Source organism: Rutidosis leptorrhynchoides, chromosome 3 (assembly GCF_046630445.1).
Source record: "Rutidosis leptorrhynchoides isolate AG116_Rl617_1_P2 chromosome 3, CSIRO_AGI_Rlap_v1, whole genome shotgun sequence".
NCBI lineage: Eukaryota > Viridiplantae > Streptophyta > Magnoliopsida > Asterales > Asteraceae > Rutidosis > Rutidosis leptorrhynchoides.
The window spans coordinates 7700947-7728694 of NC_092335.1; the positions used below are offsets into that span (position 1 = coordinate 7700947).

At 35.9% G+C, this 27748-nt stretch overlaps 2 protein-coding genes across 3 annotated transcripts; both read right to left on the minus strand.

The window, feature by feature from the left end:
- Nucleotides 1-443: 443 nt before the first annotated feature.
- Nucleotides 444-10908, minus strand: LOC139895698 (F-box protein At5g07610-like). Of its 2 annotated transcripts, XM_071878239.1 has the most exons (4): nucleotides 10873-10908; nucleotides 3554-3597; nucleotides 1361-2577; nucleotides 444-606 (listed from the first exon to the last, which is right to left on the minus strand). In XM_071878239.1, the coding sequence occupies exon 3, from the start codon at nucleotides 2567-2569 to the stop codon at nucleotides 1376-1378; it is 1194 nt and encodes a 397-aa protein (XP_071734340.1). In that variant the 5' UTR covers nucleotides 2570-2577; nucleotides 3554-3597; nucleotides 10873-10908; the 3' UTR covers nucleotides 444-606; nucleotides 1361-1375. The 2 variants fall into 2 exon arrangements, with proteins under 2 accessions (XP_071734340.1, XP_071734341.1); XM_071878240.1 differs by lacking the exons at nucleotides 3554-3597; nucleotides 10873-10908 and adding an exon at nucleotides 3048-3071.
- A 13677-nt stretch (nucleotides 10909-24585) lies between these two features.
- On the minus strand, nucleotides 24586-25951 carry LOC139895699 (acid phosphatase 1-like). The gene is made up of 3 exons (XM_071878241.1): nucleotides 25368-25951; nucleotides 24956-25165; nucleotides 24586-24805 (listed from the first exon to the last, which is right to left on the minus strand). Exons 1-3 carry the CDS (start codon nucleotides 25787-25789, stop codon nucleotides 24628-24630), a joined length of 810 nt encoding a protein of 269 aa, XP_071734342.1. The 5' UTR covers nucleotides 25790-25951; the 3' UTR covers nucleotides 24586-24627.
- Between the last annotated feature and the right edge of the window lie 1797 nt (nucleotides 25952-27748).

The window sequence follows — 27748 nt, forward strand, 5'->3', positions numbered from 1 at the left end:
TATATAATACTAATAAATAATAAATATACTCAATCACCACCTATCTCTTCGATAGATTAGAAAAAAAAATACAAGAGTTGCATATGAAGACAAGAAAGGGAAACACTACACTAAATTTCTAGAGCCATGCGTTTGGTTTTACCCGTTGGTTTTATTTACCCAATGGGATGGGATGACCAATTGTGAAATTTTACATATTAAACCCTTATGAATTAGAAAATTGCTATATAGTCCAAATCTTTGTGGGGTGGCCGGGGCCCACCCCTGCCCCTTGAATGCTCCGTCCCTGCTTGTTCATCTCTATAATTAATTGCAGAAACACTAATTACTAATTAGTGATAATCATATAGTATGAAGCAAGAGATGCAAAAATCTGTTTAAGAAACTGAAACATAACATTTCATAAATCCAAGCTATAAGTATTTAACAAATTCAAAACGCAACCATAAAAACCTAGAAACTGAAATACTTCAACCCCATACGAGTATAGGGTAGCATTACATTAACAGTTTAACATAACATAATGAAAAGTCTAGATGCAGTAATCAAGTTCCACGTAGTGCATGTAATAGCATCATGAACTTGATCATCTACCTGAAACTCCCCCTGCATCAAAATCAAAATGAACCATTAAGAATATATCCAATAGACGGATCTGAAGGAAAAAAGACAGCCCAAAGAAATATATTATACAAAATGACATTTAGATTTGTAAAACGATTCTAATACTTAATTGTAGAGTACACTATAACACAAATCAACAGAAACTTGATATAATTAGCAGCACCTGACAACATGTTCTTATTCGTGTGACTATAAGGGATTCACGATCGTTCTGGAAAAGCATTGTCTATTATACAGTATAAACATAAATCACGAGGCAAGATTTATTGAACTGAAACATACTAGTAAGTCATGGTTGTTTAAGGGTCACCGGCATAGATCAACGTAAAAGGGCTGCACGTTCGAATTTCGAACAAATCAAACTAAGCATATAGATCCAAACACCAAATTTATAATTTACCCAAAGACAGAACAAAGGATTACAAAGCTACTAAAACCCATGCCATGTAATAATTTATACATTTATAATTTTATATATTAAAAATTAAAAAGGACAACAATAAGCAATTCCCAAATTCCAACAATGAAGCTAGCATGATTATTAGCCTCGTTCTTTCTTATATGTTCCATTTACCTCATTAGTACAACACTTCCACATTCAAACAAAGTGCAAATCTTGTAATCAGTTTTCATTGATGACTAGAGATTTCCAAATCTTACAAAGCACACAACAAATAACTAGAAAACAAAGCCATCTATGCAATCAATAGAAAAGGAACAGTAAACTAAAACATACCTAACAGTAGATACGTCACACACTGCAAAGAGACTCGGCAAATTGAAAGGTGTTTGGCTTATGAACATATATTCCATCAAAGTCGAACGAGCGAATGGACCTAGGATCTCCAGTAAAATCAAGAAGCTTGTGACACGTCCTCGATAGGATATTGAATCTTATCGCTTTCCCAGGTATTTCAAGTACCAAAAAAGAATCTTCATCTTTTTCACCCAACACAAGAGATAACAACGTATAGTGAAAAAAACCACTACCATCAGCAGCTCTATACGTAGTGGATACGATTTCAGGGAAAGATCTACTAACTTGTTCAAGATCAACACGATATTTCATAATCCAACCCGAATAATCTTTCTTCAACTCGTGAATTTTGTATCTAACATTATCAGGAGCACGAGGGATTTCGACAACAAGCAAGTGACCCCGAGACTCGTACATGTAACCACAATAAAGTTCAGGAGACACACGAAGAAGATGAAAAGGGCAGAAGATATGACCAAGAACCTCTTTATCTAAATTGAAATACAAAATAAACCCCGACTTGTGATGCCAATGAACGGCATTGTTCCAATAAACACCACCACCAAAGTATATATCATACTCTTCATCAAGTGTAAAAGGGAAAACAGGCTTGCAAGTTTTAGTTTCAGAGGAATAAATTTCAATCAAGTAACTCGTGCCAAACCGAATATCAGAACCTTGGCTACTAACAAATATGATTTTGTAGTGAGGTGATTTTGAAGGATCATAAGCTATAGTCATACCTAAATGCTTTGACTTAAGATAATACTCGGGATCAGGAAGCGTTGTGTACTGGTTCATAGAAGGATTGTATACGTAATACTTGTAACCAATCGCACGCCTGTTTTGTACAACCATTTTTTTTTGGCCTTGACACAACAATAAGCCATTAGAAGAGTCCTCAATCTTAATTTTTTCAACATCCAGATCAAATCTAAGGACTCTGAAAGGTGGTTTTACTGGAACCTCGATATCGAAAGGGACGAAATCATGTGCTATGTGCTTCATTTTGATTATTGGTTTGGGAACTGTAAATTCATAATCTTCCCACGCTATGGATTGAACACCCTTTTTACGTTCGAGTGGGACAAACAAACCCAAAGGGAGAACGGGCATTTTCTCTGCAGCAATGACCGAAGAAGACGAACTTTCGTCTGTTTTTCCCCTTTTCATGTTTTTTGTTGCCATTTTTTGTTCTACATAACCATACAATAGAGGTTAGAAGTAAAAACGCAGCAAAGAATGAATTTAGCATGATTGATATACAACAACAATAATCAATTATCAGCAGCAAAGATACAGTAGCTTTTTTGATAATTAACAGTAGATAATTAATTATGTGAGGTTGCATTAACAAAATTAATTGCAAATTCAGTTAAGCATGAACGTGTGTAGATCAACACATAAATACAAATTCAAACTTCCAAAACATAATTAAGCATACGTAATCTAACAAATTAGTTTCGAAAATTTTAGGTTCAAAAAAACTTAATTGCAACTTTATTAAACTAAATAACCTAAAAGTATACTAAGCGACTATATTTACACTAGTTAATTAACTAATTTTAATAAGACGTAAATTAGAATCGCGAGAGTAAGCATACAAACATAATCGAACCATTAAGCACAAACTATCGAAGCGAAAGGAAAAACCATAAAAAATTACATCATGCAACCAATACGGTAAAAGTTAACCGCCATATACCGGCAACCGTTAGGTATCAAAAAAGCTACTGTATCTTTTGAACCCTTATTACATCTACACAAAAATTGATTTATCTGAGTCTCACAACAGGTCAGTGTGAATTTGCAATTTTTAGTGTAAATTTTTTTAATTTTTCGATTTTGCCTTTGGTGAATTTTTTTTTACCTCAAACCCTTCATATTTTGTCCTTAAACATTAGTATTTTGCCCAAAAAAATCTTCAAATTTTGCTCAAAAAACTCTATATTTTGTCTCACAACCTCCATGTTCTGTCAAAAAAATTCCTACATTAAAAAAAAAAAATTCACCCTGGTGAAATTTTTTTTTTTAGTCCGCCACTGACCGGCAGCGTTTTTAATTTACACAAAACTACTGAAGAGTTGTACTAGTAGGTTAAAACAAAAAAAAATATAGATGCTTAACGTATCAAACGCATAAATTACAGACAAAAACTAAAACAGAAATTACCTTCAATCGCCACAAAAACTCGACCAGAAATTGGCTTGTACCCTAATACATTCGTAAATTAGGAGATCAAAAGTAAGACACTAATAAACAACTATACATGTATGTATGTGTGTTTATTTGTTAACCTTTAAGGAACACAATGAAGCTTTCCCCATTCATTAAGCAAAGTTTACTGCAGATCGATGATCTCAGATCTCAGATCTCTCATTGTTAGATCTTAATCTCATGGCTACCATCAAATCAGTTCACGCTCGTCAGATCTTCGATAGCAGAGGCAATCCTACCGTGGAGGTCTGTTCATTATTTTATTAGATTATACATCTTAATCATTCTCATCTAATCGTATCGATCGTTCGTTATTAATACTAATTCGTGTGTCCGATTGATATATACTTTTATTGTTGATTTCAACGTATAAGTAGGTCGATTGTTGATTCGTGTTTTAGATAATTCTTAATTATTAGTATTATTACTAAACAATTATATATTGTGATACTGTTCGATTTTTGATGATTCCGTTCTATTTCCGATGAGGGCTGTGAATTTTCATGATGATGAAGTTTGGGTTTTGATTAGAGTTAATTGATGGAGAATGTAATTTGGGGTTTTTGATGCTAGGGTTTATAAGGTTGAAATTAAGTATCTCAGAGAAGGTGTCATGACGCTCTCTCCTTTTTGATTCTAATTTCTGTTTTTGTTTTCTTCTTCTACGTGCTATTCTATTTGAAATACTCTTTTATCATGTCAAACATACCGACATCCCCTTTTACACCAAAAGCATCGAACAACCAATCCCAGTCGAAACAATCTTTCTTTGCTGATAACAAGCATATCCGATATCAGCCTATCAATCAGGGTATTTGGGTTAAAATTGATCATAATAAGCAAAACTCACCTTCAAAAAACCCTAACCCTAATTACAATAACCATCAGAATCCAACCCACCTTGTCCGATCCAAATCTGGTCTCAATCATCACTCGACAAGGTTAAACTCATCCTACAATCAATTATACAACAACTTCAAAATACGGGAATCAGCCACCAACCTTATCAATCGTTATGGCAAGCCTTTTCCAGATGCGAATAATTCTAAAACAAATCAATTGCCAAAACCGATCGACAAGTCTAGAATTACTTCATACCTCTTCTACAACTTTCCCGAACACTGGTGTTCAACGGACTTATGGGATGTTTTCAAAAAATATGGCAATATCCACGAGGTTTACATCCCCAGGAAGACCTTAAAAAACGGAAGGAAGTTTGGTTTTGTTAGATTCTTAGACGTTCCAGATTACCACAAAGATTCTCTTGCGAGGAGACTAAGTCTCATTGTTGCGGGTGACAATTTACTCAAAGTATACAAGGCCCGTGATCCCGAAGGAAAGAAACAAGCTCCACAGCCTAACAATGCAAAATCGGGTTCTAGGAACAATGTTAAGGTTGCATTTAACTCACCTGTAGACGAAAGGAATTTCAAAGAAGTGGTCCTAAACAAGCAGGCTACAAACTACGGCATCCCCTCGATTAAGGTAAATTCTAATGATGATCTTATCCAAATACTTGGTCAAGCGGTTATTGCCAAAGTTAAAGATCTTGAATTCCTTGAATATTTTAGTGAAATATGTGAAAGTGAAAACCTTGGTGGGTTTACTATCAAATACCTGGGCGGGCATGATCTAATGCTTATATTTGAGGAACCCAACCCGGCCCTAGACTTGATTAACAATTCGGAACACCCATTATGGAAATGGCTTGAAGATATAAACCCATGGGATCCCGAAATTTACAAAACCTCTGGTAGACTTGTTTATGTTAACATATTCGGGGTACCTATTACTTGTTGGTTAGAATCCACATTCATTGACATAGCAAAAAATTGGGGCGAGGTAATTGAAACGTTTAATTGCTCTATAACCAATGAGAACAACCAAGATTTATCGCATGGCTCGGTAATTATCAAAACAAACAATTTCTCACCGATAAACGGCCAAGTTATTATCAACCCCGGTGACGTCAATCAATCTAAGGCTTACATCATTGAAGTTCAAAACTTTTCTATGTTTAACACTTATGGTGATATCGATAATTCGTCGAATTGGGATGATGAAATTCTTTCGGACGATCACATTTCTGACGAAGAGTCCCACTTGGATTGTGAAAATCGAGTTGAAGGAAACGCTGAAAAGACCACCCGTAACAACAACCACGATCCCACGCCTCCTCACCAAACCTCCTCTAATTCCTCTAAACGAATGGATACTCGTCCCTTTAATAATAATGCCGATAACCAATCTCTCCAATCTCCTAGCATATCGAAACCCATCAACCACTTTGACACCACAAACCCTCACACCCATAATCCTTCCAATCCCGAAACTGTTTTAAATAATACTAGCTCTACAAAAGAAACTAGCCCATCGAATGAAACTGATCCAATTGAACCACCTCCTATTCCTGATTTTAATACAGCAAGGCCATATAATACCACCTCATATCAACCAAAACCAAAAACCATCCCTTTGGAGTCCACTGTAATCACGCAGCCCATTACCACCAATACCCCCCCAAGCCCACCAAGAGAGGATACCCTTGCAATCCCGCAGCCCAACACTGTTATTAACGGCCCATCGAATCATGTAAATGATACCCCTGTTACACCTAGCCACATCTCGGGTAAATCTAATATGGACAGCTCACCTCAACACATTCTAACAAATGATTTATGCTCACCAATAGTGACACAAGAACATGCAGATTCTGTTCCCGAAACCCTCCCTCACCATACCACAAACGACACCCCCTGTACTACCCCTTTAAACCCTCAATCCAACTCTCCATTAAATTTTATGCCTGCCCCTAACGCTACACAACAAACAAATTCCGATCCTTTCAACCTCGAACCTTTACTTTATACGGGTAAAGAAATTTCTAAAAAGAGAAAAATTTCTAGCACCATCGCCAAACCTATCATTAAGTCAAAAAACACCTCTCAAAACCCAGATTTTAAAAGACCTAGATCCAATATGCTTTACATCAAACATCTAGCTAGAAGTGGCCAAAAGCTTAGAATCTCTCAACTGGCTAAACGTTGTAAGTCCTCGTCTAACGGTGGTGGTAGCACATCCTACGTCTCGAAGGGATCTCATATGGACATGGTACATAACAAAAAGACTAAAAAGAAAGGTTCTACCTCTAGCAAAAGCTTGGATACGTTCGAATTCGGGAAAAGCATCGGGATTCGTCGCAACAACCCATGAATCCACCTCCGTCACATCGATTCTGTAAGTTTTTTCTCATGTGTACGATTTCTCTTAATATTCGGGGTATTGGACAAACGGGTAAAATAAGCTGGCTTAAACGTATTTGCTATAAAGAAAAACCATCAATTCTAGGCCTCCAGGAAACCAAATGCGGCCAAACACGTGACAACACCATTGAATCTTTCTGGGGTAATTCTGATTTTAAATTCGTCCAAAAGGATTCGGATGGTGCTTCCGGAGGTATCCTAACTATTTGGGATACTAATATCTTTTCGTTCAACTATGCTATTGAGGGTGAATTCTTTCTTGCAATTTGTGGCACGTGGGCGGGTCATGACTCTGAAATTGCCTTCATTAATGTTTATGGCCCCCATTCCCATTCAAAAAAACTTAGACTTTGGAGCGAACTCTCATCCCTTACTAACTCCCTTAATATCCCACACATTGTTTTTGGTGACTTCAACGAAGTAAGAAACAAAACAGAACGCATGAACACAGAGTATAATCAAAATTGGGCAGATAATTTTAATAACTTTATAAATAACTCTGGATTAATTGATCTTCCTTTAGGCGGTAAAAGGTTCACAAGGATTTGTGAAAAAACAATGAAGTTTAGTAAACTTGACCGATTCCTCATTTCCGATGGCATCTTCACTATCTGGCCCAACACATCCTCCAAAACTCTTGATCGGGACCTTTCTGACCACTGTCCCATTATCCTAAGAAATAACCTCCTCGATTCTGGCCCTAAGCCAATACGTGTCTTTGACACATGGCTAGATTTAAAAGATGCCGACACCATCATAGAAAAGGCTTGGTTGATCCCAATTAGTGGGAATAGGCCTGACTGCATTTTCCGTAACAAACTAAAAAACGTTAAATTAGAACTTAAAAAACATAGTAATCAACTTGATAACTTAGACTCCCAAATACGTGATCATCTTACTGAATGTAATAATTGGGAACAAACCGCCGAAACTAGACCTTTATCCGAAACTGAAAAACAAAAATGGATCGATGAAAAAATGCATCACATCGTCAAAGAAAAAAAGAAAACAAACATGCTTAAACAAAAATCTAGAATCAAATGGGCGCTTGAGGGTGATGAAAATTCGAAATACTTTCATAACTATATCAAAAGAAGAACAAGTAAAAACAACATCCACGGGCTTTCAGTTAATGGTACATGGACTGAAGATCCTAATCTAATAAAACAAGAAGCATATTCCTATTTTAACAACATCTTCCGATCCAAACACTTACGTGACGAATGCCCTTTCGATCATGTTTCACATCTTGAATACATTTCTTCCTTGGACAATCAACTCCTAGAAGCTAAATTTAACGAAAAAGAAATATGGGAAGCCATATGTAATTGCGATAGCTCTAAAGCTCCTGGGCCGGACGGTTTCAACATGAGATTCTTTAAAAAACATTGGGAACTGATTAAAACCGACCTCATTAAATCTCTAGATTGGTTCTGGGAAAACTCAGAAATCTCCAAAGGATGTAATGCATCTTTCTTCACATTAGTCCCGAAAAAACCCAACCCAATCGGATTAAATGAATATCGCCCAATCTGTCTAATAGGTAGCTACTATAAAATTCTCACCAAAATACTCTCCAATCGCCTTGCCATGGTCATTCATAAAATCATTGGTAGTGAACAAACAGCTTTCCTCAAAGGTCGAAATATCCTAGATAGTGTCCTAATTGCAAACGAAATAATTGATGAATTAAAACGTAAAAAACAAAAAGGTTTAATCTTTAAAGTTGACTTCGAAAAGGCATTTGACTGCATTGAGTGGGACTTTCTATTTAAAACCATGCACTTCATGGGTTTTGGTCCAAAATGGATTGGTTTCATTCGGGCATGCCTTTGGTCATCATCTATTTCTGTACTAATCAATGGCTCTCCCACCAAAGAATTTTCCCCTGAAAGGGGAATTCGACAAGGTGACCCCATTTCGCCATTCCTGTTCATCATTGTTGCTGAAGGTCTTAACATACTTGTCAAAAGAGCATTAGCCAATGGTCATTTGCAAGGATTAAAGATCGGACATGACAATCTCAATATTACACACCTCCAATATGCTGATGATACAATCTTCTTCGGCGAATGGAATAAAAGAAACGCCAAATATATCTCCAAACTACTAAAATGTTTTGAAAATATTTCAGGCCTCAAAGTTAACTTCCGTAAAAGCAAACTTTACGGTATAGGTACATCTACGACCGAAACCGAACAAATGGCTTGCTACATGAACTGCTCTGCGGGTCATACCCCGTTCTCCTATCTTGGACTTCCTATTGGTGTACCCACATCTCACGCCTCCTCGTGGCAGCCGATTGTTGAGAAATTCGACAAAAGGCTTTCAGATTGGGCTGCTAAATCTATTTCTTTCGGAGGTCGACTTACGACCATCAAATCAATTCTTAGTAGTATCCCATTATACTACTTCTCCTTATTTCATGCACCATCCGCTATCCTTAAGGTACTTGAATCTAAAAGACGGAAATTCTTCTGGGGAGGATCTTCAAACGATAATAAAATTAATTGGATCAAATGGGACCAAATAATTTTGCCATACGATTGTGGGGGTTTAAACGTGGGGTCCCTCTTTGCTAAAAACATATCATTACTTTGTAAATGGTGGTGGCGTTTTAAAAACGAAGATAATGCATTATGGGTAAAAATAATCAAAAGCATTTATGGGCCGGGGGGAGGGTTGGATACTAACTTTTTATGCAGGAACATTTCAGGTCGCACCATTTGGAAAGAGATTATTAAAGCTGAAAAAGTTGCTGACAATATAGGCACAACCTTCACATCCTCGATTTCAAAGCGCATAGGAAATGGCACATCAATAAGCTTCTGGCATGATATATGGATCGGATCTGAGTGCTTAAAAGATACATTTCATAGACTATTCATGTTGGAATCCCGCAAAGAAGCAACTGTTGCTGATAGAATAATGAACGTTAACTCTACCTCGATCGGTAATTGGGATTGGTCCCGCCCTCCTAGTGGTCGTGCAAAGGATTATCTCACGGAGCTCAACAACCTAATAACATCTGTTATTATTTCAGATCGCCCCGACTCATGGAAATGTTCCCTTGACACATCCGGCATCTACACTTCAGCAGCACTGTCAAATCTGATCAATAAGCTTAAATACGGCACAAACTCTAGAAACCTTTCACTACCTCAAAACAAATTCGTTCCACAAAAGATATTCATTTTCTCATGGAGGGCCGTTCAACAAAAAATCCCGGTTAGAAGCGAACTCGATAAAAAAGGAATTGACCTTCACACCATCTTATGTCCCTTATGTGAGCACCAAATTGAAACCATTGATCACGCGTTGTTAAATTGTCAAAAAGTATCTTCAATATGGATACAATTTCTCGATTGGTGGAATCAAAACAACATAAGTATCTCTAACATCAATGATGCCATCATCTCGGATCAAGGCATATCACATAATTCCATTGGTTCTTCAATATGGCAAGCTGCTAAATGGATTGCGTGCTACATTATTTGGAAACATAGGAACTTAAAGATTTTTTCCGGAAAAATATGGAACCCCGCTGTGATAATCTCCGAGATCCAATCTCAAAGCTTTAGCTGGATCTCAAATCGTTCACGGAAGAAAACACCTATCGATTGGCATCAATGGCTACTCAACCCGTCATTTTACGTGTCACCTCCTTCAAACCGCATAGGCGTCGGTTAACATAACTTAATTCAAATCGGGATGGTTTCGTTATTCTATATAGCCTATGTGGGTTAGATTAAATGGGTTGGTTGTGTGTCAACTTTGTAGTCGCTTGATCGGCACGGTTGTCCCCTCCTTCCCCGCTTGTTGTTCTTTTACGCAAGTTCGTCCCTCGTAGTGTTATCTAGTCTACGTCTCCCCCGATCATAAGTTCAGATAATTATTCCATATTTTCTCAGCTGATCCGTTTCGTTTATAGCATTGTATAAAAGCATATAGGGACTTGTATTGTAATATTCCATATAATAATAATAATATTTTTGCTTTTCAAAAAAAAAAAATACATTCGTAAATTAGGGTTTTATTTAGACTTTTAACTCTAAATTGATTGAGCGTGGGAGCGCGGTTTGTATTTAAAACCCACAAAATTAGCCATTATTGTAACTGATTTGACATATCTTCTCCCACTATTGTTTCGGGTTATTATGCACATTTAGTCCCTCTACTATTTTATATTGACAAAATTTTATTTTATATTTTAATTAGAAACATAAATTGTATACTTCTTGACTTCTTGTTACATCACTTTGTATATTGTAGGTTCGAACTAGCAGTGTGTTTACACTTTACACGCACGCCATACAAATAATTCATTATCGATCAAACATATTTAATTGTGTATATACTCATTCAAAAAATTAATCACTAATACTTAGAGTTGTTAACATAAAAATCATAAGCCCTTATAATTTAGAGACTTGTTATAAGACGTCTATGTTAATACTTTGTTAGTGGTGATTTAGAGAGTGCTTAAAACAATTAATATGCCTTCTAAATAACGGGTTTTTAACCGGCGTTTTAAAAAAATATCGTTAACGTGTATAAAGGTTTTGTAGTTAGCGATTTTATTTAATTTAGATGACGCTTATGAAATTGTATAATACTTTTATAAAAATTTGAAATGTCGTTAAAAATGATTTAACAAATTAGAATTATATTATATATTATATAATTAGTTATAGCAAAATGTGTTACACATGTTACTTGACAAATATATATTCAGAAGTTGTGATGTGGTCCAACGGTTGGTGGTCTGCTTCCTTTAGGGGAGGTCAAGAGTTCGACCCCCGTTGGCTACATATTAAAAACACAATTTCATCCCTGCCATGAAGTATCCACCTATGACACATTTCCCATATCGTTTGGGGGTAAAGGGGAGGGGGTTTTACTTGGCCGTGCCTTTGGATCGGTTTCAAGGTTTCCTCCCGGGCAGCGATGGGGGCGGGGTTATTATCGCTGCATCAGCATAGTCTAAACGGGAGATGATCGCAACGGGTGGTTTAGTCCCCCTCGGGCGATCTCAATCTCTGTAAAAAAAAAAGTATGTCACTAATTTATACTTCATTATTTATTTTTATGGCAAGCCATTGAGTGGATATGTGGTTATATGCTTTGGAAAAATCGAAACCATATGGTGTTTAAACGCAATAGTTAGGCTGCCTTGGTCGTGCTAAATGATCATATACATAGCATTGTATATGTATATTTTTTTTGCTATAGGCCAAGAGCAGAACTGCGCGAACTATAATGTAAGGTTATGGAGTGTTCGCTGAAAATAGGTATAACAGTTATCTTTTCGCACTAGCAAATGACTGCGGTTTAATCCGCTGAGTTTCCGCGGATAGTTAAGTGACTCGTAGACCGCGGATACCTCGAATACTATAAATATGGAGCATGGCCTCTCATTTATGGGTTGTTGATTCTCTGCCATTTTGCCTAAGCCTTTGTAATTTTCACTTGTGATCTTGCCCAAGGGATTTTTACATCGCGCAAAGGTGAATTATACTAATTAACAATCAAGACCGGGTCGGGGTGGTTGATCACATGATAGTTAAAGTGAAAGACGATCATCGGGACCCAAAATAATCATCAAACATTCCATCCTCCATTATAATCTTATTGCACTCAATCCGTAATTAAGTAACATTATTAATTAAGGATTGATCAATTGGCGCCATCCGTGGGACACGTTTTACAAATTGAACTCAAAATTTTTTGTTTTGTGCTATCAAATAATTAATTCGTCGGTTTAATTTCAATCGTGTTTTTGTTGTGATGATTTGCAGGTGTTTTTTGAATACGCAATCCGTTGATCTGCTTGACAGTTATGATGACAAATGCAAAGCAAACTGGCGTTTCTGCGAATGCTGATGCACTGCCTGGCGATTCGCAGAACGTCGTGATATTTTCGTTGCAAACAAATGCTAGTATAACCGCGGGAAAATCGGTTCAAGAACCGATTGCTAAAACATCCACTGTAAACAACGCTAGTGATTCGCAGCCAGAAATCGCTGCTGAGAAAATGATCATTGCGCAGAACTTTGCTGCAAAATCGCGATGAAACAATCGCTGATGGGAAGCGAGTAAAAGTTTTATCTGGAAAATCTAGTCTGCGAACCGACAAGATTGTTGGTACTGCTATCGAGCAAGCTAAGAAAGATGCTAAGTGCAGTCGTGAGTCTCGCATACCGCGCACCTACTTATGGCCATTGAACGATTCAGGATCACAAGTTGATCGCTTAGTTCTTGAGTGTAATGATAGCGATAGTGATAATGCAGAAGATCGCATTCATTTGAATTCTGCATATAACTCAAAAATGGCGAAGACGCCAAGAGAAGAAAGCGAATTTTCTGATGATTCGGACAGCGTGGAAGAGTTTGTTAAAAATCCACATGTTAAGCGAAAGCGACCACCAACACCTTTCTCTCGTTATGGGGAAGAGGGTGAAGCATCTGATGCTGCTCGCAGAGAAAATGCCCAAAATTTTTTGGCGGATGCTTTCAAAAGCATTGCGCCAAAATCAATGCAACATAAGTTTGATCAGCTAAATTTTTTGCAAGACATGCTTACCAAGTTTTGTGCGGAGAATGCAGATACTCGCACAAAAAAGGCAACAGAAATCACTACTGCTGCGGACAAGTTCGCCCAGCATATTTCTGACTATCCAATTGTTTCTCCGCCGATCGTGCCGGCAACTCTGGGAGTCTATTCGGGTTTAACCGATCCCTTAGATTTTCTGCAACGCTTTAAAGGGGTGGTAAGCACCTATAACTGAGATGAACCAGTTGCGTGTAGAGTGTTCCCCATGGCTTTGCAAGGGTCAGCAAGGGAGTGGTTTCATAGTCTGCAATCTCGCAGTATCATTGGCTTTGTCGATTTGCGCGAATTTTTTTTGCTGCAGTTTCAAAATCTTTTACCGCAGAAAAAGGCACATATAGAATGTCATGATATTAAGCAAAGTAACAAGGAAACTTTGAGCGCATTACTTACGCGGTACATTTACGAGTGCCAAAAAATTCCACGATTGAATGAAGATCAAAAAATTTCTGGTTTTTTGCATGCTATTAACCCACAGCGACATCCTACTCTTGTGCGAAGATTGCGACGAGATGTCCCGCCGACTTTCGCAAAAATTCAACAAGAAACATATGATTATATCCGCGGTGGAGAGGATAGCAGTATAACCCCTGCGTGTGGGTGGGGTAGAGACAAGAGTTGGCTAGATGACAATGACTCTTTTCGTGATGGCAACAGTGATAATTACCGCGGATCAGGTTTTCCGCGGAGAAATGGCGGCGGTGGATACCTGCGGAATGACAGGTTTCAAGGTCAAAATGAAAACCATGGATATGGCCGTCGTGATCGCTATTCTACCCGAAAGTGGAACAATGAATCTTTCAATATCATTCAGATGCTAACAAAAACACCAAAGGAGATTTTGTTACAAGAAAGAGTCGCTAAATCTTTTCCTGATCCGCAGCCTTTGGGAGAAAATAGCAGGCACGATCGATCAAAGTTTTGTGTTTTCCATGACGATTATGGTCATGACACCAATCGCTGCAGAGATTTGGCGGAATTCATTGCAGAAGCATACGAGCAAGGCAAGCTGGACCATTTAATCGCACATAACACTGAAAATGCGATTATAATGCCTACAGAAGCTAACACCTCAAATGCATCAAATGCGGTTGAGCGAAAGGCTCCCACAGTGAAAAATCTGGGGGTAAAGATGGTGAATAAGAAAGAAAATCAGCGCGGAATTCAAGTAATTAATGTGGTAGAAGTGCAGGGCGAACTGTCAGTACTTCAAATTTCTAAGCAGATTGTAAGTTGGAGGTGCCCCTCCATTACTTTTCCTCCTGCAAGCTTGACCGCGGATGTTGATAAACCTGTGGTGGTTTCATGCCGCATTGCGAATACTGGTATAATGATAATGAAGGTACATGTGGACACTGGTAGCAGTGTCGATGTCATGTATGAACAATGTTTTAGCAAGCTGCCCGCGAACATTCAAGCTTTGATAAAACCTACTGCGGTTTCACTTGCTGGGTTCTCAGGAGAGTCATCCTGGCCTGTTGGCCAGTTGGAATTGCAAATGGAGCTAGTTGATGACAGCGATGAGTCGCTAAGGCGCCAAGCTTTATTGAATCTGTACATAATGCGAAATCAATCGCGATTCAATATGATACTTGGGCGCACTACTCTGCGCATGTTTGGCGCTATTCCTTCTACTATACATGGCATGGTTAAATTTTCTGCCAATAAGGGAATTGGCACGCTAATTTCTGCGGAGATGGAGCCATTCTGCGCTATGATTATGGCAAATGCGAATATGGGTATTGAAGGACATTCAGTTAATCCTGAATAGTGCGAAATTTTAAAAGTTGTAATAAGATGCTAAGGCAAACTTCATCAATGTATGATATAATGATGCGAATATGATTGTTGCGTTTATTTTTGAACCTTGTAATGCGAAACAATAATGAATGAGGCAAAGTTAATCTCAGTGTTAGTAGTTGTTTCTTTAACAAAGCGAATGCGCTGCGTGTGGCCACACGTAGTGATAATTTCGCAGAATACAATTACTTATCTTTTATAACACTAAGTTAATGTTTTTTCTGCGGATACTTTAGGTAAAGTGGCATGGTTTTCGATAAACATGGCATACTTAAATGTTATAATAATGCAAAAATGCATTGCGAAATAAATTGTTAAAAACAAAGTGATGAAATTGCCCACTTGTGTTAATAATTGCGAAAGGATAAAATTTCCTAAGTATTTGATCTTGCCAATACTTAGATGCTTCGCAATGCTAAATTTTCCTAAGGATCAATTTGTCGGACTTAGAAGATTCATAATGATTAAAAGATTGTTTCACATAAAGTACGCTTTGTTATGTGCACAATAGCGAATGCGGAAATTGCAAAGGGCAAGTCTGAATTATGAATATATGATAATGTAAAGCGCTATATAAATAAAAGAAGTTGCAACTGCGAATTGTAAATAAGTCATTAATATTAAGCGTGGAAACAACGCGGATCATTATAAAAAACGCAATTCAAGATTGCGAGAATACATTCAAAAGCTAGCTAAGGCAAATTTAAAGCTCTAATGCTTCAATATCTGCGAATGAAACGCCTTCGCACTGACTAAGTTCCTCCAGGGAAGGTATGCTGACTTTCTCGACCTCCTTCTTCGCTCTCTCGAGTACTTCGCGAGCATCATCTGTGGCACATATTTCTTTCGCCATGTCAGAAGGTAGAGGTTGAGAAAGATCGCCAAGCTTGCACAATAGATCATACCACTCACAGCGAGTGGCAAGTTTTGCTGCTTGGGCATACGCTTGAAATTTCTCAGTGACTGGATTGGAATCCATCACTTTATCTGCGAAAGTTGGGAGATATTTGACCAGCTGTGCGAAATTTTGTTCCGCAGTTTCCGCCCTCTTTTTGAGCTTGGCGTTCTCTTCTGCAACCTTTTTGAGCCGTGCCTCAGCCCTTTGCGCTTTTCTCTCGTTAGCATTGGCAATCTTCACTGTATTATCATACTCATCCGACATCTCCGTGAAGCGCTCCATGCTGTCAATTGTTAGATAAATTCCATTATAAAAATTATGCAGCCGCTGTCTTGCAGCTTCGGGGTATGACAGTTTGCGATATTGCTCTTTTGTTTCCTGGGGAACAAATTTATAAAGCTTGCGATATAATCTATTGGCCTGTTCTGCTGCTGCGGTTTCTTCTGCATCAGCTTCTTCTTCCTCCTCCTGATTAGACGCTTCTGCATCAGATGGAAGAGACAAATCTTCTTGCCCGGTCTCTTCAAGAACATCTCTAGGGATGCTCCTTCTGATGTTGTAGAGTGGGGTGGCTTCAGTGGATGATTCTGAAAGAACAACTATAACCAGATAAACAAATATAGCGAGTTTATGTGAAAGTAAAAAAAAAAAGGCGTAATAAATAAATACTGTGAATTCACAATTACGTACTCGTTTCTTGTTCAGCAAGAGAGCGTAATCGTTTTCTACGCGGGGTGGTGGTACCTTCCACAACTTTTCGCTTGCCGCAGTCCTCGCCACCAGTAATATAACATGTATTGATGATTGGCTCATCAATAAGAACAATGCCGTCGTCGCCATTCTTTAGGCGACGAGCAGGGCTGATCCTGCTGATATCGGCAGACCTCATGATAAGGTCAAGAGAAATCTCTGCGAAAATATAAACATATAGTGTTATGTGAAGCAAAAATATACTGCGAAAAGTATAAAAAGTATTATGCGATAATTTTAAGCGAAATACCATTTTTTTCCTGGTCAACCAAAAGCGCGTCATAGTCGCTCCATGGCCATTGAATTGAAACTCTGCCGATGTACAGCGGTACATTCGAATAAGATCGCAGAATTAGGCCTGCGTTTTTGAGTGTCTTGAGAATATCATTCTCAAGATCATCAAGTACAGGCTTCTCATTGAGATTGGGATCAAGTTCTGTACACCATGTTCTTGGTATGTTGCTGTCCACGTTGGCGGTGTCGTTAATGTAAAAGAAAGAACCGCGCCAGTTGCCGATTGAGTCTTTTGGTGAAATCATTGTGCCCAGTTTGCTGCAGAATGAAAACCATCCCACATCGTATAAAATCAGACTGTTACACGTGCGAAACATGTTTAACAGCGGTTGCACGTTGGTGGCATTGCAAAACATCTCAAACAACACAATTTTATTAATTGCATTCGGATGCAGCTGTGCCATAGTGATCTTATAATACTCACAAACACTGCGGAAGAATTGAGTGAGCGGAAATCGTAGGTTGCCCTGTGAGATGGCAGCCTCATATACGGTAATCATCCCCTTAGGGGGAGTGTCAGCTCGTTGTTCTGCCGTGGGTTCGGTAGGAACAAATTGGGCAAGTGGCGGATACCACTCCTGTAGGGTTTGGAGTTTTGTTTCCGTCATATAGGAAACATAACCTCCAGGAGTATGCATAGATGAATACGACGCCATTTGTAATAAGAAAAATAAATCGGATGTTGGAATTGAAGAAATTAAAGGTTGGATTCGTTAATTGCTTGGTACGATTGTGATTAGATGAATTTGATTGAAAATGAAATCGAGCGAGAAAGCGTAAAGTTTTTATGCGGATTATTCAGCTATTATAATTGGAATTAGGGCGAGCAAGTGGAAAAGGTAATCATTACATTTAAACGGCTGAAATTACCGCAACGTGTAAACGGTAAATTTCTAACCGTTACAGCGTATTGATTTGACAGAATGGCAAAAGTTACCGTTGTAAATTACGCGTTGAGCCTAATAAAAACAACGGTAATAAATGGACGGTAAAAATTATAAAATATTGCTTGTGAAATATTTTAAATAAGTACTTTATTTTAGAGTTTATCATGATACATTTGCTTCGCGAAAATGTGTCATAATAAACTGGGGGGACTTGATCATATACATAGCATTGTATATGTATATTTTATTTGCTATAGGCCAAGAGCAGAACTGCGCGAACTATAATGTAAGGTTATGGAGTGTTCGCTGAAAATAGGTATAGCAGTTATCTTTTCGCACTAGCAAATGACTGCGGTTTAATCCGCTGAGTTTCCGCGGATAGTTAAGTGACTCGTAGACCGCGGATACCTCGAATACTATAAATAGGGAGCATGGCCTTTCATTTATGGGTTGTTGATTCTCTGCCATTTTGCCTAAGCCTTTGTAATTTTCACTTGTGATCTTGCCCAAGGGATTTTTACATCGCGCAAAGGTGAATTATGCTAATTAACAATCAAGACCGGGTCGGGGTGGTTGATCACTTGATAGTTAAAGTGAAAGACGATCATCGGGGCCCAAAATAATCATCAAACATTTCATCCTCCATTATAATCTTATTGCACTCAATCCGTAATTAAGTAACATTATTAATTAAGGATTGATCACTAAACGAGATTCAAATAACTTCATCCGAGTGGATTTCGAGATGAATTAAAGGCAAAATCGTCGAGTGGCACACATGGCTCACAAATCCAAGTGTATATATCATGTAGTCTGTTGTTAAGATGCGTTCTCTGCAGCATTTTCTTTCCTGTCATTGTTCTATTTTTTGTGTTCATGGGCCTGTTGTGTCTTCGTGAGGGTTCTTAGCCCTTTGCTCTGTATAGATTTTGAGTTATATATATATATATATATATATATATATATATATATATATATATATATATATATATATATATATATATATATATATATAATGGTAGGATCAAGAGGGAAGTAATCAATCGGGGGGAAGCGGGGGGAAGCAAAAACTTTTTTTTTTCGTTTTTTGAAAAAACTTTATTCACTAACATTATAGATGGGATGAAAATATTAACATTTAGTAGAGACACTTTGTGATAAATGTTTTTATTTTGGCAAAAAACGCTCGAAGAAGTAATATATAACAATTATCGTGTTTTTCGAGCGTATGTTGAGGTTTTAGCTATTGGGGTTTAGATATTAGGGTTTAGATATTAGGGTTTATAGGTTTTAAATATTAGGGTTTAGAAATTTAAGGTTTAGGGTTTAGATTTAGGATTTAGATTGAGTTTTTAACATGAACGGTGACCAAACCCTAAACCCTAAATTCTAAATCGGGCTAAATTTTACTTCACAAAACATGAAGAAAAAAAACGTTCATATTCTTCACGAACAATATTATCTTGAATGTCATTTTTGTCGATCGTTTTCCTGACTAAATAATAACATTCATCACGAAGTGTCTTTTCTAAATGTTCATATTTTCGTGTGATCTTGATGCCGGAAAAAAAAATCCAAAAAAACAATCTTTTTTTTTGCTTCCCCCCGCTTCCCCCCGATTGGTTACTTCCCCATTGATCCTGCCCCTATATATATATATATATATATATATATATATATATATATATATATATATATATATATATATATATATATATATATATATATATATATAGTGGTAGGATCAAGAGGGAAATAACCAATCGGGGGGAAGCGGGGGGAAGCAAATATTTTTTTTTTCGTTTTTTGAAAAAACTTTGTTTACGAACATTATAGATTAGATGAAAATAAGAACATTTAGAAAAGACACTTCGTGACGAATGTTATTATTTTGGCGGAAAAACGCTCGAAGAAGTAATATATAACAATTATCGTGTTTTTCGAGCGTATGTTGAGGTTTTAGACATTAGGGTTTAGATATCAGGGTTTAGATATTAGGGTTTATAGGGTTTAGATATTAGGGTTTAAAAATTTAGGGTTTAGGGTTTAGATTTAGGGTTTAGGGTTTAGATTTAGGGTTTAGATTTAGGATTTAGATTGTGTTTTTAACACGAACGGTTTAGAGTTTAGGGTTTAGTGTTTTGGGTTTACGGAATAAACCCAAAACACCAAACCCTAAACTCTAAATAGGGCTAAATTTTACTTCACAAACATGAAAAAAAAAAAAACGTTAACATTTTTCACGAACAATATTATCTTGAATGTTATTTTTGTCGATCGTTTTCCCGCCAAAATAATAACATTCATCACGAAGTGTCTTTTCTAAATGTTCTTATTTTCATCCAATCTATAATGTTCGTGAACAAAGTTTTTTCAAAAAACGAAAAAAAAAATTTGCTTTCCCCCCACTTCCCCCGATTGGTTACTTATATATATATATATATATATATATATATATATATATATATATATATATATATATATATATATATATATATATATATATATATATATATTGTTGTTGTTGTTGTTCAAAAAACATTATGTAATTTTTTTTTATGTCCTTAATTTACGCGCGCGTAAAAAATATATGTAAAATATAAAAATAACTCTTTGTTGACAAAAAAATACAAATTAATAATTATATTTTTATATATATTTAATCTAAGTAAAATTTGTGACAGAAGGAACATATATATTTGTTTGAGAATATGTTTACACTTACAAAGTTACCTATCCTACTTTGATTTTCTTGTTTATTTGACCCTGCATTTAAGTTGACCTTACTTCCTTTATTAAAAGAAAAAATAGGAACAAATAAAAAGATTTTTTTTACAAGATTGATTATTGATTTTTCCTTAAATTAATCTTTATGAGTTTTTTAAGGAAAGAAGAGAAAAAATGAGTGATTATTTACATAATTTTCACTCATATCTTTCTCTTAATTTGATTGGATTTGAATTTATTCTTTTCATTCATTTGCTAAAATCTTTTAGTTTTTGTTTGGATGCTAAATACAGGCAGGTCTTAAGAATTTAGATGCCCAGTGCGAACATTTAAAAAATATGCCCCCCTCCCCCCAAAAAGATTAACAGAAAACTAACAAACGAAAATATTAAATATAATTGAACCACAAAAAGTATTTGCAACAAAATATAAAACATAAAAGTAAATACATAATTATAGATTATGATATTAATATCAATATACCAGATTATGATATTAATATCAATATACCAGATGAGTTGTTGCAGCCGTAAGCCCGTAACTGTGAGCCTTGCAGTCTGCAGGCTCCGTAGACTTGTAAAACCACCGAACCAGAAGAAAAAATTGAAACCGAATTGAATGTTTGTCGATTGATTGTTGCAGAAATATTAAAGAACCAAAACTCAATAAAGCTTATTCAAAGAACTAAAGAAGCAAATAGGGGGGAAACTGAATCAGATATATAAAATCATTGTGGAGTCGTGGAGATTATTTATGGTATTGTATAGAAGAGATAAAAAGAAATTGATTATCTTGATTTGGGAATCGTCGAATTGAGGAGGATGAGGACAGAGGACGTTTGGATACCCTAGTGATACTGATACGACGAATCAATTATACTCCATATTTAATTTTTAGCTACCAGTCCGGATTTGATATAATGATATGGAATAGTGGGCTTTTTTTTTAGTTTTTGTAAAACAATTTATTATTTATATGGGCTAAAATGTTGGACTTAATGAACCTAGTATATATAAAACTGGACTAATAATATTATGCCATTTGGATTATGTTGCCCAGGTGCGTTTGTACCTTCAGCCCCACCTAAAGTCCGGCCCTGGCTAAATAGAGCCCTAGTAAAATTTCTATATTCAAGTTTTAAAACTCAATAGAATTAATTATATACTCCCTTCCGTCTCAATTTAATAGTCCACAGACAAAAAACACACAGTTTAATAAAAAATGACTGTCACATGTATTTTTTGTCTACTTTTTTCCTACTTTTCAGTTTTACCCATTATTTTTTATATATACTTTTGTCTTATTTAAAAAAGCAAGGGGTATAAAAGTACTTTAACCAATTATTTTTTTCATTTATGGAAGTGGATTATTAATTTGGGACAGATGAAAAAGAAAATGTGGACTATTAATATGGGACGGAGGGAGTAGTAGAAATGATCATCTTGAGTTTGTCTAACCTCTTAGCTAGGGCTAATAATGTAATTTTACTTTCATAGGCTTCCTAACTTATTTTCAAAAGCTACTTCAATTAGCTTATTTTTTCAGAGTTTATTTTTTTTCTTAAGCTATGTAATATTTGTATTTCAAAAAAGGCTAGAAGCTTGAGCTTATGAAAGTTATTGGAGGTGGTAGTTATCAAAAGTGAATGGGGTGGTTATCAAAAAAGTACAATCAAATAATGAATCAAATAATGCATGTCTTCGAAGGTGGATACTTCGAAGTGCAACGTTTGGGTCTCAGAAATTTCTGAATTGAATTATTTGAATCGAGTCCTTTTCGAGGCATTTGATCAACGGTTGATGGATTCAACAAATCGTTTTATGGTGTCTAGTTGCCCAGTTGAAGTAGCGCGAGTCGATAATCTGTTGAGGCTTCGGCTTTGGTTTCAAAGGTGCCATCTGTTTCAGATTTGGGGCAACATGGTTTGGGTATTGCAACTGATTCTAATCTGGTAAGCCTTTAGAGTGCCAAGATAAGTTTTCTTCGGATGTGCACGATATTCAATTTGATTCTTTGACTAAAAGGCGGGGTTAGTTGAAGTGCAGGCTGTTTCTAAGATTGATTCTGCGCATGCTGTGTTTGATGATGTTCCTAACAGCAATTTTGTGAATGGTTTGGTTGGTAATGCCCCATGTTCAGTTAATGTTTCAAATAATTCTTGTGATACCCCTTGTTTGGTTGGTAATGCCCCATGTGTTGTTAATGTTTCCAACAAGATAAAGGGTGCGCGCTTCACAGCTGAAAATTGCCAACGATTACTTTGCCGGCGATTCATTACAAACATAATCTACATAGTAAAGTGTTTAACGGTTACACACATATCATCAGTTTGAGTTGTAATTAAAAACATAAAAACATGTTTTTTTTTTTTTTTTTTTTTTTTTTGCTAAACACTACTATTTGGGATTTCTACTATGCTACAGTGGACTTCGATTTTGGGTTACTATTTGGTTATGATCAGTTGTCAAAATGGGTCTCAACTAATGGGAGAGCTCCATTTAGTTGTGTCAATATAGAGTGGGGAATAATTCTTTTCCAAGTTCATGTGTTTATTCAGGAATAATTCTTTTCCAAGTTCATGTGTTTATTCAGTAAATGATGTTGTGGAGTTCCATGATGAAGATTGTGTTGTTAAATTGGATCAGAAGGTTGATTTTTTTATGGCCTTGAGAAGCAAGGATTGCTCCCTCCTTCCGTGCCCGGAATTAGAATTGGTAACTCTTCGGTAGGGGCTTCTTCATATTCGATTGAAAATCGGGCGGGTAAGAAATTTAATAGGTTGAAGGTTGACGGGGTGGTTGTGAAGCCGATTATTAAGACTCGAAAAGGTAAATCGGTTGCTAGGTAGTTTGTTTGGTGTTTTATTTCGTTAGTTTCGTATTGGCTTTTGTTTTCACACTTTTTGTTGTTTATGTTCTTGTATCGTTGCTTTCTTTAGGTTGCTCAAGGCTCGGGTTTTGTTAGCATTTGCTCACTGTTTTAATGTTTAGAGTTCGTATACTGTTTTCGAGCCTTGTAACGTTCTGTGAGTTCGATTGTACCTTTGTTCGTCTTTTTCATCTTCCGATGAAAAGATTTTTTTTTAATGTTATCATTATTTTAGCAAAAATAAAAAATAAAAATAATAATAATAATAATAATGCATGTCTTAAAAGGATAGCCTTAGGCCACTCACTATCGTAACTAAACTATTCATCCTCTTAACCTTCCACATCAGCGCCACATCAACACCAATATCCTATAACTAACTCATAACTAAACACTCCCTATCATGACTAAAACAACACTCCTCTTAATATACAACGTACAAGCAATAAAGCAATAAGTCCAAATAATAAAAGCCATTGGGACCCACAAATCTAACTAAACCTCATACTTCCATCAAATCCATAGTGAAAGCGGATAACTAAAGCGGGTAACTAGCTCGTGCCTATGGTTAGTTACGAGTAATGACAGGTAATGAGCGGATAACTGACGGATAACTAGCTGTAGAGAGTGGTCTTAGCGCTACAATTAGAAAACCTCTTTTTAATAACCACTTTCCTTATTCGATTTTGGTACAAATACTTTTTAACATAATTTTAGTTAGTTATCAAAATAAAATTATATCATTTTCTTTAATTAGTCTACTTAAGAGAAAATAAAAAATTAAAAATCAAAATAGAGATTAGAGATAATTTTTTATAATTTGACATAAACTAACATCACATTTTACTACAAGGAAAAAAGGTACACATATACTTACCATACCATGGGTACTAAAAAAATTGTTGTAACAATAATTGTATATATAAAACAAATCAACGTATATGATACATTGGGTTCGAAAGCTTAAACGATTTGTTAGCTGTTGAAGTTCCCGATAAATCGCTCCACTGGTCACCTGAGTTTCCAAGAATTCGAAACCCCTCATCGATCATTTCATTTCTTTTTTCCGACTTAAATGAGACTGCTGATTTTTCAAGGTCGTTTTCACCTCTGCGCATTCTCAAAGTATTATTTCAACAAATCACTATTAAATTTATTGAAATGGTTAAGCGTATACAATTAGAACATGTTATAAACCAATAATGATTATAGCATTTATAAAGAAATTTTTATGATGTATGAAAAGGTTTTACAACTAACCTTAAGATTAGTTTGTCCCATTTATGATATCCAGCATTCGTTAGATTTGTAATCGTAACATTCCTTTTGTCTTCGAAGCGCCCTGTTAATAAGATTATCTTGATACCGAGCCTTAAAACCTCCTTGTACAGCTTCAAACTGGGTTTGATCACCGGTGCCACTCCCTCAAGAATCCATTTGTCGAAATGGGCATTATTGAATGCTTCTAACCTGCATAATATTAAATAATATAATAATAATAAATAAATAAAATATATAACAAAATTATGAAATTGCAAAAATAACAATTACTATAAATTGGCCTTGTTTTAAAATATTCATATCAATGAGAAAAAGGAGGATTTGAGACCAATTTGTTTCTGAATGAAAAAAAAAGAGAGAGTAATAACAGAAAGATTAATCCAAAAAGTACCCGAAACCATGGTCAGAGTAATATGGAAGATTAGATATCAAGGTTTCATCGATATCGAAAACCCAAGCATCCATTCCATCGTCTCTCAATTCCAGGCTCTTGGCATAATTTCCAGCCTCGTTCGAAACCAATTCAAGATCAAGGTTATAAGGCCGACCCAACATGTAATCCTTCACATAATCGGCACATTCATATGGAACTGTTTTCCATGGCCCCAAATTGTTTGCTTCAACCGCAACCCTCCAACTCAGGCATTTTATTTCAAGGTCATCAGTCATGTTCTTGATTCGAGATTTTGGTAATTCGATAACCAACGGTCTTGGAAGGAGGTCATGGTCAAGATCCACGTTCACGTCCAAGCTTTCGTGACAGATAGCTATTGAAATAAGACATAAGAGCACGATGGATCCAAGGGAACCCATGTTTTTAAGATCAAAACGAAAAAAAATCAAGAGATGAAAAGGCTCTAGATTTTCGTTTTGATCTTTCTTGGAACAATGGTTAACCTGGCTCCTAAACTGCCATCAGCTGCAGAGTCCGAGGGAAGCTCCGGTCTGGTTAGCCGGTTGGCAATGTCAGGAGATAAATTTGATTTAAGGAATTAAAGTTGGATTTAAATCGTTTTGAGATATTAAAGTATGACCGGTGCTTTCTTTGTGTGGCTAAATTTGGCAATAATCATACATAATCATTCATTGCATTGAACTGTTGTACTCTTTTGCTTCAGAAATTCTTTTTTTTTTTTTTTTTTTTTATTATTATATGAAATGCCCTTTTTATTTTATTTTTTTTATTTTATAAATACACACATTATAATCTTAACCACTTTCAAGGTATAAAGTAACGACATTCCCAAAAAAACGCATAACTTTTGTATTTTACAGTTGGCATATTTACACCACCGCCTGTAGACCATACGAATCCATAACAGTAAACTTTGATAAGACTCTTAATATAAAACTCCAAAACTATATCGACTATGTTGACAACAAAACAAGGGCGACTGTTCAAGCTAGCATGTACAAACCGGTAATTCAATGAGCACTTGGAAACACTTACTCACGCGTTAATCCACTTCTATGTCCTTGCAAAATTCATTCCCTTCCCGGTGACCTACCTTTTCTTCTATTACTCGAGTACCTATAAAACATTTAAACAACTATCGGGTAAGCATTAAATGCTTAGTGAGTAGTAAGCGGGAAATCAAGTAGGCAACTATATCATCATTCACTTATCATATAGTATGCATCATAGGAATCATCATTTCTACATATTGATAACATTGGCCAATGTATTCATAATCCATAACATGATCCACATGATGTCATAAGACATCCATAATCCATAACATGATCCACATGATGTCATAAGACATCCATAATCCATAACTTTTCCATATGATGACATAGCATATCAATATGACAACATCATCATAAATATGGTTATTATATAACATGTAAATAAACCATCTCGCAATTAAGTGAATCTATAACGAATCACCTAACCACAGACCCCGTTAATCCCCCACATAATACTCACCTTGGGTTTGCCACAACAATGAATACAATGTACATTCAACAACAAGCTTCCTTCCTTTCTTCAAACATCTAACAATTAACACATATAATAACATTCAAACATTTAACATATATGTAAACATTTAACATATAATCATCTAATAAAATCACACTATTTTTAAAAAAACCCTAAACTTCTACATTTAAGCATTCTCTCCATTTCATCAATTATTCATTACCATTATCTATAACATTCTTTCATCTCCCATCCATCATTTATCAATTTCTTCCTCATTAACCAATTAGAGTTTAAGTTCAAACCCCAAATCATCAATCAAATTTTACTCTCTTTCATCTCAACAATAATTGTATACACATATACATACATAATTAACTTAATCATATACCATCTTCACCAATTCTATAATTAGGGTTTATATAAAGAACACTAACTTTTCGATTACATTACTTACTATTTATTTTACCAATTAACATACAATCATACATATATCTCTTTTATATCTATCTTAATCATTTTCCCCAATTTTCACGATAACGATTCGTGACAAGAACCCCAATTTACCAATTAACTTCATAATTTACTTAATAGCAATTATATATATCATCTCTACCCCCAAATTTATATGATTAGGGTTTATATATCACAAACCCTAGACAACAATTAAACCAAGCTACTACTACATAATTAGGACTTATTTACCTTGAGTAAGAGATAACTCCCATGACTTGAGAATAGCAACTACTACTTAATTAATTTGTTGGATCAAAATACATTCATTTGTTTTCTCCCTTGAATCGCCATGTATTTATTATTGCTTTTTAAAAAAATAATAAACACAAACA

Bases quoted from the DNA above. Each gene is read 5' to 3' on its own strand.
- LOC139895699 (XM_071878241.1), bottom strand. From the start codon at position 25,789: ATGGGTTCCCTTGGATCCATCGTGCTCTTATGTCTTATTTCAATAGCT. The intron at 25,166-25,367 runs GTACTTTTTGGA...AATATTATGCAG, and splicing joins TACTCTGACCATGGTTTCGG to GTTAGAAGCATTCAATAATG. The intron at 24,806-24,955 runs GTTAGTTGTAAA...GAGAATGCGCAG, and splicing joins TGGGACAAACTAATCTTAAG to AGGTGAAAACGACCTTGAAA.
- LOC139895698 (XM_071878239.1), bottom strand. From the start codon at position 2,569: ATGGCAACAAAAAACATGAAAAGGGGAAAAACAGACGAAAGTTCGTCT.